The sequence below is a fragment of the Idiotropiscis lumnitzeri genome, chromosome 11, assembly GCF_059441095.1.
Source record: "Idiotropiscis lumnitzeri isolate Australia: NSW breed Sydney's pygmy pipehorse chromosome 11, RoL_Ilum_1.0, whole genome shotgun sequence".
Lineage (NCBI taxonomy): Eukaryota > Metazoa > Chordata > Actinopteri > Syngnathiformes > Syngnathidae > Idiotropiscis > Idiotropiscis lumnitzeri.
In genome coordinates, this window is record NC_142401.1 from 12,605,492 (window position 1) to 12,618,946 (window position 13,455).

The window sequence follows — 13,455 nt, forward strand, 5'->3', positions numbered from 1 at the left end:
AAGCAAGTTATATAGCTTTACGAGCATTGCTTCGGTCATCCATCCAACAAACATCTGAACTGCTTATCATCACACGGGTCGCAGGTGTGCTGGAGCCTATCCCAGCCGTCTTCGGGCAGGTAGGCAGGTCACACTCTGAACTGGCTTAAAATCTACGAGCCAGGCAGAATTTTCCTGCTTGGTCGGCCTGGTTTGTGGACGAATGGATCGTGCAAGCATTTACGAAGCAACCTTCTCTCTCTCTCTTACTTTCCCCCGCCTCCCACCACTGCTCATACTTGGAAAAGTCAGCCTTCCATTCTAAAATATAAACTAATGAGCTAAGCTTCACACAGCCACAGCAGTTAAAAGTAAAGTTTGATAATATAAAAGCAAAGGTGGCGCAGAAAAGGCAAGAATAAAAAAAGGAGAACTTTAGAAACAGACATGGCTAAGTACACCAAACCCACAACAATTTTCGAACTCATTACAGTGCCCTGAAGCACATGCGTCTGATGGAAGCTATTTGAGTGAGCTATATTAGATGGATACACTCACATGTATAAAATGACACATCTTCCTTAGAATGATGTGAACTAAATTGGGCCAGTCAGAGCCATGAAACTCTAGTCCTACTTTGGCCCTGTATGTAACCATCAAAATGCTTCATGCATGTTTTCACCTCCCGCCCAAAACGGAATAAAAATGCTGCAGGGATGCTAATAAGAGCTGCTTGAATGAAACCGGACTCATTCTACTTTATTAACTAGGTTCAGAATATTTGATAACTTTTGCCCCTGACATATGTGACATTTTACTTTTTTGCCCTGACTAAGATAAATCAGCAACATCGAAGGTCTGAAACGTTGATACTATTTTTTTATGTTAGGGTCATTTCAGTTTTAAAGTCTTCTGAGAGCCATACGAAATGCACGGGGAAAATTGACTTTGTAAGCTACAGTATTATTGTCATCTTGTTACAGAGGATAATGAGAATATGCCTTTAATTATGATTTTGAATTTTAGGCAAAGTGATATGGTTGTTTTAAATACACGTCTTGTAGTTTGACAGTAAACTTTAAATGGGAGTGTCACCAAGCAGCTTCAAGCCTCTTTAATTTATTTATTTTTCTAAGAATTCTTCATTATCTGCCAAACTGCTGCTTGTTGTGAAGTAAGTTGAGTTCACCGTAACCATACAGTGCTCACGTTTGAAATATTTGCTCAAAAGTCACAGCAAAAATTAAGTCCAAAAGACCACTTGATCATTGATATATGGACGATATTGAATCTGCAGTGAACAGGTGACGACTTTCCCATCTCCTGAATTTTCAAGGAAGGCACTTGGGTCATCTTGAGGTCACTGGTTTATTTTTAAACTCTATCTCGAAATGGTCTTGCTGCACTGTGACCGCTGACAGATGAAGTGAAGACAAGGCCACCCTCGCAGCTTGACCTTCTCCCAAGTCGAGCGTTTCTTCCCCATACGGGGCAAGGAGGGGATCATGTTATACGTCGTTTGGTAGTTTGCATTCTTTCCTTGTTGAAAGATGACACTGAAGTGACAAAGACGGGGCTAAGGGGGCTTTGGAGCTGAAGGCTGTGGGCTTCACACCCTACCAAATAGGCCAATATATTCAACAAAATGTGACACTTGATCTGTTCTGTTGCCTGTGGGTGCTTATATGGAGGAAATACAAATATAGATGTCTCCTCAGCAATGCTAGCAGCCTTGAGCTCTCATCAGTGAGCTCAGACATTTGTTCCCGTCTCGGCTCTTTTTGTGGAAACGGCCTTCGTTATGGGACACGCACCGAGATCTCGTTTCAGAAAAGGGATTATGCTAAGATGGGAATCCTGCTTCAGAAGTTATATATGTCATAGTAAACATCTCAGCTCATCTTTGTGAGACAACTGGAAAAAAATTAATAAATATATATATATATATATATATGTGTGTGTGTGTGTGTTATCTTATCCACCACTATTAAGTACAATCTAATGAAATCGCGCCAAACTAGAAATTAGAAGATAACAATGTTTTCAATATATACGAGCTAATGTGGTTGTCGTTTGTACTAGTGCACAATTGCACTCTTTATAGGAATTTTTGAATACATTATTCAAAAGACAGTGTCACTCAAAAGTGAGCCTTCCATAAATGGGTAAAATAGTACGAGTAACCTTGTCATTATATTAAGCGCAATTTCCACACAATTTTATTTGACTTGGATAATAACAATCTGAGCTATTTCTGATATTATTTATTGTTAATTATACAAAGTCTGCCTTCTCCTTTCAATGAAACAATATTAGCAATTTAAGAAGTTCACGTTTTTGTTGTTGTTGACTCATGGGTCTATTTTTATCACAGGACCTTGACAAAGCACTCGTACGTACGCACGAAGAAAAACTGTCAGGTCACTTGACTGTCACTAACATTAACACCACACATGCAAGATTTGCAGTTGCCTTAACCTGGACGTCTTTCACGTCAACACTTGTGGGCCAGGTTATTTTGGAGGCTGGATGCATATCGCTGACACCTTGACACAATATGAATCACCTTGTAACTCGGGTGCTCTCCTTACCAGTTTGATTTCTTTAGTGAAATGGGCAAAGCCCTCTATTTGTTGCTACACTTACAAATAGTTTGAATTTGGATTTGAATGCTGATTTGATCACGTTATTTAGTTTGACCCTTATAGCGAGATAAAGTGAGCAAAATATTAAAACCACCTTCTCCATCATGGAGGTTTATCGGTAGATTTGTACTTCATATTCTATATGAAGTACGAATTTGAATTTATTGATCTATATTGAAATTGTTGGCCCAACAAACACAACAAGCAAAACAAAGGTCATCCGATTGCTGGCAAATTTATTTTGTTACACACTTCACACATCTGACAAAAAGATCATATTTTATGATTTCTTGCCATGTCTGATTATGCCCGATGTTCATTCTTCAGCATCCTTTCCCTTTGGAACAACACAGAAGAGTTGATGAGACATTTAAGTCATAAAATAATGATGATGATGATGACGTATCAACAATTTGAGGCAAGCTTCAACTGTATGAAATGAAACAAAACATACCCTGGCAAAGTCACGGCTCTTGGCCCTCAGCTTGTTGACCTGCGACTCGGCAATGTCGGCGCGTTCCTGGGCCTCCTCCATCTCATGTTGAACCTTCCTGTACCTGGTCAGGTGGGCGTTGGCCTGCTCCTCCTACAGAGCACAAAGTGCGTATAGTGATGTCAAGAGTAGATGAGACACATCCACAAAAAATAAAAATAAAAATAAAAAAAACTGCAAACTACTGAGCATTTACATGTCAATAGTCCATCCAGTTGATTTATTCAAATGTATTTCTTCTTTTTTTACTTTGGCCAGTTCATTTTCAAATGTGTAATTGAACTTAAATTAGATTTTTTTTCAGGTGTAGTTATTTTTGGTTTGTTTGTTTTGGTTTAATTTCATTGATCACTTCTGAAATAAAGACCTAAATCAATTAATTTTATTAAATAATTGATGGTTAAGTATTTATTGCAAATATAAATGTATAAAATGAAACCTTTTTGATAAGGATTTTATGCAATAAATTATACATTTATTGCAAAAAAATAAAATAAAAAGAAAATTTTTAGAATAAAGATTTTACATTTACTTTTATATATATTTAAATGTGTTTTAATCGGCTAGAAGAAAGAATTGGTTAAATATTTTGCGGTAAATGAAAAAATAAAAACATTGCATTTACATTTTATTTTATATTTGGTTATTTATCATTTAATTGATTATAAATATAATTTAAAAAATGAGAAATATCCATCCATCTTCTACACCACTTGTGCACTGGTTTGCAGGCATCATAAACGGGTCGCCATAGAGATAACCGACCATTCACACTCAAATTCACACCTACTGTAAAGCCAATATTGAGTTTTTGTTTTAGGAACGTGAGAGTAAACGCTGTGAGGAAGCTATACTTGTCCCAAATTTCTGTTTCAAACAAATGGAATGTGCACAAACATTTGCCCAGTCCTGGTCTAACATTTCAGCTCCAGCACTTACAGAGTCCTCGCAGTGCCTCTTGTAGGCCTTGACCTTCAGCTGCAGCTTGTCCACCAGATCCTGAAGTCTTGCAATGTTCTTCTTGTCCTCTTCAGTCTGAGGGTGGTAGACAAGTTGGTATGATTAAGGCGAAATTGTCACAAGATCGGTTTTGTGAACCAAAGTATGTCACTTAAGCCACTTACAGAAGACGTATTGAATGTATGCACTGCTGAACAACAAACAGTACAGGCATCCAGCGTTATAACTGGTCACCAAAGCGTATTCACATTAATGTATGTTCTAAATGTTACAATTGTAGCATACTAATCAACAGCCTCCAGGTGGTTATTTCTAGAGAATTCATTTTGATGTTATCAACAGCCTTGTGACATGGAGGTTTTTTTATGCCCTCTAGAGGTGCAAAACGTGTTCTACATCCAGCCTCATGTACAGTAAATCTCTACCTGGTAAGTCAGCTCCTTCACTCGCCGTTCGTACTTGCGGACACCCTTTATGGCTTCAGCGCCTCTTTTCTGCTCAGCATCCACCTCGGCTTCCAGCTCCCTCACCTTCAGCACAAAAAGATCCGATTTTGGCAAGAATTGAGCACGTCACTTGGTAAGACATAAACTGCAAGACCGTACAACAGTTTTGTTTCATATTTCTTTACCCCGCCCACATGTTTAAACATATTCAAATGTATTCAAAAACACATTTTTAAGAATAACAAAAATGCAAGAATAAAATGTATAGAAAATAATGCACAATTGTGTTATCTGTGTTTTAGATGTGATTTTAAGAGTCGGGGCCTGGTGGGCTGGCATGTGTGAGCTGGAGGGAAGTTGGCCAGTTGGTTCAAGCTGTGTATGAGTTTCTGAACATGAACTGTGGCTGACAGAAGCTACTGCAAGAGTGCGTTTATTTTGGTTAAGGCCCTGTCTGACTCAAGGTTTTTATGCAAAGTTCATTTTGCTGATCTGCTAACTGGCCAAGCAGGGAGGCGTAAATGCAAATGAATTGGGATGGACTCTATCCTGCTCCATGTGATTTATCAAACCTGAGACGACTTACTGCGGCTGCATTTGGCTTCTTTAAATAGCTTGTCTGAAAGTGCATACCAGCACGCAAAGCGGTGCTAGCACAGCACAGCCGAATGACAACCGGCAGAGAGAACTCTAGCTTGTGTAAATATTTTTTGAAACGCTACCAAAAATCATCGCGACATATCATCAATTCAGCAATGCAGTTTTGGAGGGCAGATTCGGAGCCAGTCAAAAGAGGGAGTCATGCCATTTTGCCTGTGACAAAACTCCGGAACTGAGGGGATTGTTTTTCTATGAGTAGCTTTCACTCCACAATAAAACCTAATCGAATTGAATTATTTATATCATAGGCACATTATGATGTTAGTCGTTTCAAATTCAACACCTACCCGAGCCTCAAGTTTTTGGAGCTGCTTCTTGCCCCCCTTGAGAGCCAGAGTCTCAGCCTCGTCCAGGCGGTGCTGCAGGTCTTTGACTGTCACCTCCAGGTTCTTCTTCATCCTCTCCAAATGAGAGCTGGTGTCCTGCTCCTTCTTCAGCTCCTCTGCCATCATGGCAGCCTACACATGGAATAGTCGTTTCAAGAAGAGTAATTTGCAAATGAGCACCAACGTTTAAATTGGGGATGTTTACAAGTATGCGGTACTGGGTGAGAACATAAAAACCATTTATTCAGATTTCTTCTCGGTTTAAGGCCATTTAAGCAGCAAACATTATTATTTATTTCCATTTTTACTTTCAGATTAGTTTGACCTTCTAGCACAATCAAGAACATTGTAATCAACAATTACAACATTGCATAATACTACCTGTACTGAAAAGTGGAATGGATGGGCATTGACCTTTTGTCAAAGCATAAAATACCGATGCATATTGTATTTTCAAATCGCCGAATAGAAAGTCTAAGCGCCCATTTTAAAAGTAGCCCCTAGGTGTGACAATTGTTGAATAAAGCAGCGTCAACTCACATCAGTGATGGCCTTCTTAGCCTTTTCTTCAGCATTCCTTGCTTCCTGGACAGAATCCTCAACTTCACCCTGAACTTGAACAAGGTCCGCTTCCAGCTTCCTTTTTGTGTTGATAAGATTTGTATTCTGGATGGTTGAAAGCAAGGTTTGTCAGACTTGTAAATATTTAAAAATGAATCTATAGGAATAAAAGTGTGCTCGGCACCTGAGAGTGCAGCAGCGTCACACGCTCACTGGCATCAACCAGCTCAGCTTCAGCCACTTTGCGGCTTCTGTCCGTCTGCTCCAGAGTAACTCGCAGCTCCTCGATCTCAGCCAGCATCAGGTTGTTCCTGCGCTCCACCATGGCAACCTGCTCCTTCATGTCAGCGTGAGCCCTCAGAGCCTCATCGAGATGCAGCTGAGCATCCTGGATTCAAGACAATACAGTTTTTGGCTGAGGAAACAATATTTGGATATACAATGCTGTCATTTGTTGTGAACGAGTGCAACTCGGCAGTAACTGTGAAAAAGACTCCGAAAACTTGGTTTTTAAATAAGCAGAAGCTCAACTTCCAGTCCCCGAATCAAGTCCTTACCGATTGACCTGTCTCTTCTAAAGATCAGAAAGGTCTAAACACAATCTTTTACACTTTTACAAGAAAAAATTCTAATACTGTGTTTGTTCCATGATATTGTACAAGTTTATTCCCTTCATTTCTCTTGGCGACGTTGTTTAGAGAAGGTGTGGGCAAACGACGGCCCGGGGGGCCACATGCGGCCCGTTAAACATTTTAATCTGGCCCGCTGAACTTGAAAAAAATTAAATGACTAAACCTTGCTAATGTTTTATTTTCTAAATACTGTGGTGTGGTGTTTCAAAGACATACTTTTGTTCACTTTCATTCAAAATTAAATGTATTTTTTTTTTTCTCAGACGAGGTGAGGTTACCAAAACACTCCATCCATCTGCTCCTGGTCCGGCCCCTCAATCAAATTTAAGAACCCATTGTGGCCTGCCAATCAAAAAGTTTGCCCACCCCAGTGGTAGAGTCTAAATGTGTTTTGTATTTGCTTTCGTACCTTGAGTTGTCCCTGGACATTCCTCAGCTGTTTCTGGGCTTCAGCTGCCTGCCGGTTGGCGTGGCTCAGCTGAATCTCCATCTCATTGAGGTCTCCCTCCATCTTCTTCTTCAGTCTCAGGGCATCGTTTCTGCTCCTGATCTCAGCATCCAAAGTGGTCTGCATGGCTTCAATCACGCGCTGACTGTTCCTCTTGATCTGCTCCATCTCTTCGTCCTTCTCTGCAAGCTTTCTGTCAATCTCGCTCTTGACTTGGGTGAGCTCCAGCTGAATACGAATGATCTTAGATTCTTCGTGCTCCAGAGTGGCCTGTGTTGGTTTAAGAAATTGTTTACCGCAGTCAAGATTTATGAGTATGCTGAAGCTTGCGTGTTATTTTGAATACCTCTGCTTCCTCAAGAGCTGTTTGGATTTCAGCTTTTTCACTTTCAGCGAGCTTTTTGCCTTTTTCCAGCTCATGAATTGTCTTGGATGATTCACCAATCTGCTCAGTCAAATCAGAAATTTCCTCTGTTGCGAAAAGAAAGCATTATTTGAACACATTAATTTTATATGTAATTTTTTCAGTTGCAAAGTGATAAACTTAGAAATAAAGAGCAAAAGGGCATAAAATAAAAAAAAAAAATAAAAAATGTTATCTTACGTTGCAGGTTCTTGTTCTCCCTCTTCAGGGTCTCCAGGTGGTCCAGAGCTTCTTCATAGGAGTTCTTCAGTTTGAACATCTCAGTACTGAGCGAGCGGGCCTCCTTCAAAGCTCCCTCCAGTTCGGCCTGGCTCTCTTCGTATTTCTGCTTCCACTCAGCAAGAACCTGAAAACATTTAAAAGGCACATTTATTAATCACTTGCTTGGACGGCACCAAGCATAAGCTGAACAGACCTTGTCAAAGTTCCTCTGCTTCTTGTCAAGAGCGGCGGCAACAGCATTCGCTCTCTCCACATCAATCATCAGATCTTCCACTTCACAAAGAAGTCTCTGCTTGGTCTTTTCCAGAGAGGCGCATTTTGCGTTCACTGCCTCGATGGACTCCTCAGCATCCTGGAGACGCTGGGCGAGCTTTTTCCTGCAAGGACACATCAGTTGGTTTAATGAGGACTGATAAAGACACAAAGGCAACTTAGCAACTTCCATGAATCCCACATGCACATTTTAGGACTGTGGGAGGACTCACAACAGTGAGGAGGACGTGCAAATCCATAATCATATAACAATCCATCAGAAATATCGTGAAGCTGTTATATTACGTGACGTTGTCACGACTTACTTGGCCTCCTCGAGCTCCTCGGTGCGCTGAATAGCATCCGTCTCATATTTGGTTCTCCACTGAGCCACCTCACTGTTGGCCTTGGACATGGCTCGCTGCAGCTCAGCTTTGGCCTCCAGTTCCTCCTCATATTGCTCTCGGAGCAGGTCACAGTCGTGACGAGAGGACTGGACAGCGTGGGCCAGCGCGTTCTTGGACTTTTAACAACATAAACAAGGCTAATCATGACCAAGAAATGCATTATATTTTAGGATCCGTTCAAGGTAACAGCACAACAATGTACCTTTGTTTCCTCTTCCAGGGCTCGTTTAAGCTCTTCTAGCTGATGAATAAAGGCCTGTTTGCCCCTCGTAAGCTGGGAAACAAGAGATTCCTTTTCCTCCAGCTGACGACCAATTTCACCTGAAGGAAGAAAAAAAAAAGTTAGACCACTTAAAAGCCTTCGGAAGGCTGCGTTTTAATTTGACACTCACCGTTTTCAGTCGTCAATCTCGCTCTTTGAACATTGATGTCATTAAATTGACGCATGTGCTCATCATGCTTGCACTTATATTCACTTAATTGATCTTCCATTGAACGGCACATTTTCTCCAAGTTTCCCTGCAAACATAAACCAATCAATCGGGTTTTAACCGCACTGTGGAAATACTTTGCAAATGAATGAACAAGGATTGATTATGGGATTTAGTGTTATGCTTAGCTATTTGTAAACTTTACTTTGGATTTTGCAATGGCCTCCATGTTGCTGCTGAGGTCATCAATCTCCATCTTGTATTCGCTCTTCTCCTTCTCCAGCTTCTGTTTGACCCGCTGAAGGTTGTCGATCTGCTCCCCAAGCTCAGCCACGCTGTCAGCCTGCTTCTTGCGGAGAGCGGCAGCGGTGGCCTCGTGCTGCAGGGTGGACTCTTCCAGGTCACGACGCAGCTTCTGGAACTCGGACTCGCGCTTTTTGTTCATCTCGATCTGGACCGAGGTGGCTCCGCCGGCCTCTTCAAGTCGCTCGCTGATCTCCTCAAGTTCCCTGGCGAGATCAGACCTCTGCTTCTCCACCTTGGCGCGAGCGGCCCTCTCAGCTTCAATCTCCTCCTCCAACTCCTCAATACGGGCCTGAAATTGGGTTCAATGCAGGTTCGTATGTGACAACATCAGTAATTACAATGTACGGTACAGAATATCTTCCAATGTAAATACTAATGTCGCCATTCCTTTTACCTGCAGTTCTTTGATTTTCTTATTAAGCTGAATTCCAACTGACTGCTCATCCTCAATCCTGCCAAGAAGCTGGCTCATCTCAAAGTCCCTCCTTAGTAATAAAAAAATAAAATAATAAATTAAATGATATTTTTAACAAGACCAAACCTGTATGAAACATGAAGATGAAGTCAAATGAATTCAACAGTGAATGTCACGTGCTTCTTGATTTTCTCATCAGACTGCTGCTTGTCATTCTCCAGATCCATGATGGTCTCATGGGCCAACTTCAGATCTCCTTCCAGCTTCCTCTTGGATCGCTCAAGATCCATACGGAGCTTCTTTTCTTGCTCCAGGGATCCCTCAAGCTGTTTAGATGATGGTGTATTGTTTTTATTATTATTATTTCCGCTGTTGTGGTTGTTGTTAGCAAATTATGTTTCGTGAGGATTAAATCTGTAGTGACTCACGTCATCCACTTGCTGCTCCAGCTTGGTCTTGGCCTTTGTCAGAGTGTTGACTTTGTCTTCCTCAGCCTGAAGGTCATCAAGTGTCTGCTGATGGGCCTCTTGGAGGGCCTTCTTCTCTTTGGACAGCTTGGCAATGCTCTCATCTTGAGCCGTCATCTCCTCAACCAGGTTTTTAACCTATATCACCATGTGTATTGGCTTTTAGTTATTTGCAAAGAGCGGGGAGTCCGTTCAAGATGAATGACACACCAACCTTGTTCTCGGTGGCATGCTTCTCCTTCTCAACTTTGGCCAGGGTAAGCTCCAAGTCATCAATGTCTTTCTTCAACTCAGAGCACTCGTCCTCCAGCTTCCTCTTCTTTGCCGTCAGCTCAGCGTTCACCTCTTCCTCATCCTCCAGCCTCTCAGAAGCCTCTTTGACCTTTGCCTCGAGCTGGATTTTGGCTTTAATGAGCCCCTCACACCTTTCCTCCGCATCAGCAAGGGTTTCACCCTCCTGCAGTCACAATACATCAAATGTAATCAGTCTTTGTCGAAATACTCTACGAACACATCTCAACCTATTTCAACTTACAGACTGAATCTGCAGCTGCAAGTCATTCTTCTCCTGCAGGAGAGAAACCATCTTCTCCTCTAGTTCCTTCTTCTTGGCCAAGGCCTTAGTGAGATCCTCCTTGGTTTTTTCAAAGTCCTCTTTCATTTGGGCCATCTCCTTTTCAGTCTCTGCACTCTTCAGCAGAGGCTTAATCTTGAAGTACAGCTTCATCCATGGCCAGTGTTTGACATTCATGAATGAGCGGATGTTGTACTGGATGGAGTAAATAGATTCCCTGCCATTGAAAAAATATATATATTTAAATTAGCATTGTGGGTGAATTCATGAACGCTTGTCTTGTAAACATATTAACAGGTTACAGTGTTGTGTTTAAATGTGAGGACGCCAGCACTAGGACCTAGAGATTGCTGGGTTGAAAATGATCAACCTATGAGCACATTCATCCTTCAAAACATTCATTTAAATAGACCGCATTATTTACCTCCTCTCCATCATTTTTGCAAATTCACGTCTCATGACGTAGGCTCTGCACAGAGCCTGAGTCATGGTCACCAGTTCAACCAGTTTCTCATCTCTCATCTCCTCCAGTGTACCCAGCAGGCCAGCTTTGAAGAACACCTGTTGAGCAGTGTATAGATTCCAATCTAAACCATCACAAGCTACCAAAACACAAAAAGTTCAGCGAAGAGAATATAACCCACCTTGGTGTGGCCAAACTTGTACTGTGAGTGATCAACATCGATGGAGCCCAAAAGTTTCTCGGAGGCCTTCTTGTTGTCGATGAAGTGTCCCTCTGGGATGACGCTAGCGTTCAGTACTTTGTATCTGAAAAAAATGAAGTTTGGGGGATTTATAAAAAAAAAAAAAAAAAAAAAATGGAATGCATTTGAAGTGTTTTGATCCACTGAGAAACTACAGTACCTCTGCTTGAAGTCACCATAAAGGATTCTGCTGGGGAAACCTTTCCTGCAGATCCTGATGCCTTCAAGCACACCGTTGCAACGCAGTTGGTGGATGACCAGGTGGTTCTCCATCAGACCTTAAACAGTAAACGCGAGCAATGTGAAGCCACAAGCACATGTCAGTGCTGATGTGTGTAAATTGAGTGATGGCAGGTGTTTAGACGCACCTGGAGTTTTGGACTCATTTGGAATCAAGCAGCGCACAAAATGAGGGTGAGTGCTCCTCAAGTTGGTCATCAACTTTCCCAAGTTTTCCTGAAAATGGAATTCGTTTCGCAAGTTAACAATAATTAAATGAGATGATTTAATGTTGTGTTACCGCAAGATGTTATTTGAGCACGCTTACCCTAAAGAGAGCTGACACCGTCTGGAATGAACCTCCCTTCTTTTTGCCACCCTTCTTTGCACCTTTAGCATCTGTAAATGATTTAAACCTTGATATTAATCATTTCTTAAAGCTGACCATCTTTTCATGATCTCATTGCACATTTTCCACGAGAGCCTCTTCTGACATGAATTTGCATCTGAGTGACATTCCAATCCAAACATGTGACTCATGTATTACAGCATGAGAAATCTGTACCGTCTGTGGATGCAAGCTTTTTTTCAAACCCATACAAAGTTTACCAGTGAATTGCAAAAAGCCAGAAACACAACATGTGAAGTTTGGTGACATGTCTCTACCTTCACTTCCAGCATGTGCAGCATAGAGGTGACCCAACAGCTTCATGGAGGACTTCTGGAAGAGCTGAACAACTGAGTCGTTCAGGGGGTCCTTGTTCTTGTCCAGCCAGCCGTTGACGTTGTAGTCAACAGTGCCAGCGTAGTGAACAAGAGCAAAGTGGGCCTCAGCTTTGCCTTTGGCGGGCTTTGGCTTCTGGAAGGAAGCACTTTTGCCAAGATGCTGGTCGTACAGCTTGTTCTTGAAGGTTACGTCTGAAGCCTTGGGGAACATGCACTCCTCTTCAAGGATGGAGAAGATGCCCATTGGCTGGAAGGAAATTGGTCTTTTACGGTTGTATCAACATCTTTATTTCCAAGTCAAGATTTCTTGCGTACCTTCTCAATAAGCTCAATGCAGGCAGCCAAGTCCATGCCGAAGTCAATGAACTCCCATTCGATGCCTTCTTTCTTGTACTCCTCTTGCTCCAGGACAAACATGTGGTGGTTGAAAAACTGTTGAAGTTTTTCATTGGTGAAGTTGATGCAAAGCTGCTCCAAGCTGTTGAACTTAAAAGGAGATGCGAGACATTTTTATTTATTTATTTATTTTTGCTAGTTGAGCGTACAGCTGCATGTGCTTTTCTGGTGTCAACTTACATCAAAGATTTCAAAACCAGCAATATCCAGTACGCCAATGAAAAAGTTTCGGGGTTGCTTGGTGTCCAGCATCTCGTTGATGCGGACCACCATCCACAAGAACATTTTCTCATAGACTGATTTGCTGAGAGCCATAACTGCATTGTGAACCTAGAAGTCAAGAAACGTTGTCATAAAGGCCATTTGGAATCCTTTATTGAATCCATAAGTACACTTCTTAAATTTACCTGAGGCACAGTTTGACCTTTCACCACCATTTCATTGCCGACCTTGACTCTTGGGTAACACAAAGCCTTGAGCATATCAGCGGAGTTGAGACCCATGAGGTAGGCGATTTTATCGGCCACTGACGAAAACAGAGCGCACAAAAGATTATCATATCAAGTGCCAAGGATCCGCTGGTAATATTTGGGTGCATGCCACGGGGCTGCAGACTATGCAAAGACCCATCTGCTGAGAAAGATAGCCCTTGTAATGCCATCAACAGACCTTCATACACAATGTAACTGGAGAACATAACGGGAATGGATAAAAGGTCTTAACATACGGTAGCAGCCAAATGTTTGGACACGCCCTTCAACC

General features: G+C 41.8%; 1 protein-coding gene across 3 annotated transcripts in view; it reads right to left on the bottom strand.

Annotated features, from left to right (window-relative positions):
- LOC148327530 (myosin heavy chain, fast skeletal muscle) overlaps positions 1–13,455 on the bottom strand; it is a 29,997-nt gene that overhangs the window by 13,093 nt on the left and 3,449 nt on the right. The window contains exons 13-41 of one of the 3 annotated variants that reach the window (XM_088308047.1): positions 13,101–13,219; positions 12,874–13,023; positions 12,613–12,783; positions 12,238–12,544; positions 11,900–11,970; positions 11,721–11,808; positions 11,513–11,630; positions 11,293–11,416; positions 11,073–11,209; positions 10,610–10,865; positions 10,289–10,531; positions 10,036–10,212; positions 9,788–9,933; positions 9,587–9,677; positions 9,092–9,481; positions 8,848–8,974; positions 8,658–8,776; positions 8,375–8,571; positions 7,990–8,173; positions 7,755–7,920; positions 7,497–7,621; positions 7,112–7,420; positions 6,255–6,458; positions 6,050–6,175; positions 5,471–5,641; positions 4,503–4,607; positions 4,057–4,152; positions 3,079–3,210; positions 2,845–2,961 (exon numbers count right to left, since the gene is read on the bottom strand). In XM_088308047.1, the coding sequence (XP_088164173.1) occupies positions 2,941–2,961; positions 3,079–3,210; positions 4,057–4,152; positions 4,503–4,607; positions 5,471–5,641; positions 6,050–6,175; positions 6,255–6,458; positions 7,112–7,420; positions 7,497–7,621; positions 7,755–7,920; positions 7,990–8,173; positions 8,375–8,571; positions 8,658–8,776; positions 8,848–8,974; positions 9,092–9,481; positions 9,587–9,677; positions 9,788–9,933; positions 10,036–10,212; positions 10,289–10,531; positions 10,610–10,865; positions 11,073–11,209; positions 11,293–11,416; positions 11,513–11,630; positions 11,721–11,808; positions 11,900–11,970; positions 12,238–12,544; positions 12,613–12,783; positions 12,874–13,023; positions 13,101–13,219 (4,670 nt within the window). In that variant the 3' untranslated portion in view covers positions 2,845–2,940. Of the gene's footprint in view, positions 1–2,844; positions 2,962–3,078; positions 3,211–4,056; positions 4,153–4,502; positions 4,608–5,470; positions 5,642–6,040; positions 6,176–6,254; positions 6,459–7,111; positions 7,421–7,496; positions 7,622–7,754; positions 7,921–7,989; positions 8,174–8,374; positions 8,572–8,657; positions 8,777–8,847; positions 8,975–9,091; positions 9,482–9,586; positions 9,678–9,787; positions 9,934–10,035; positions 10,213–10,288; positions 10,532–10,609; positions 10,866–11,072; positions 11,210–11,292; positions 11,417–11,512; positions 11,631–11,720; positions 11,809–11,899; positions 11,971–12,237; positions 12,545–12,612; positions 12,784–12,873; positions 13,024–13,100; positions 13,220–13,455 lie in introns of those variants that run through there. The other 2 variants (XM_088308048.1, XM_088308046.1) reach the window with 2 other exon arrangements.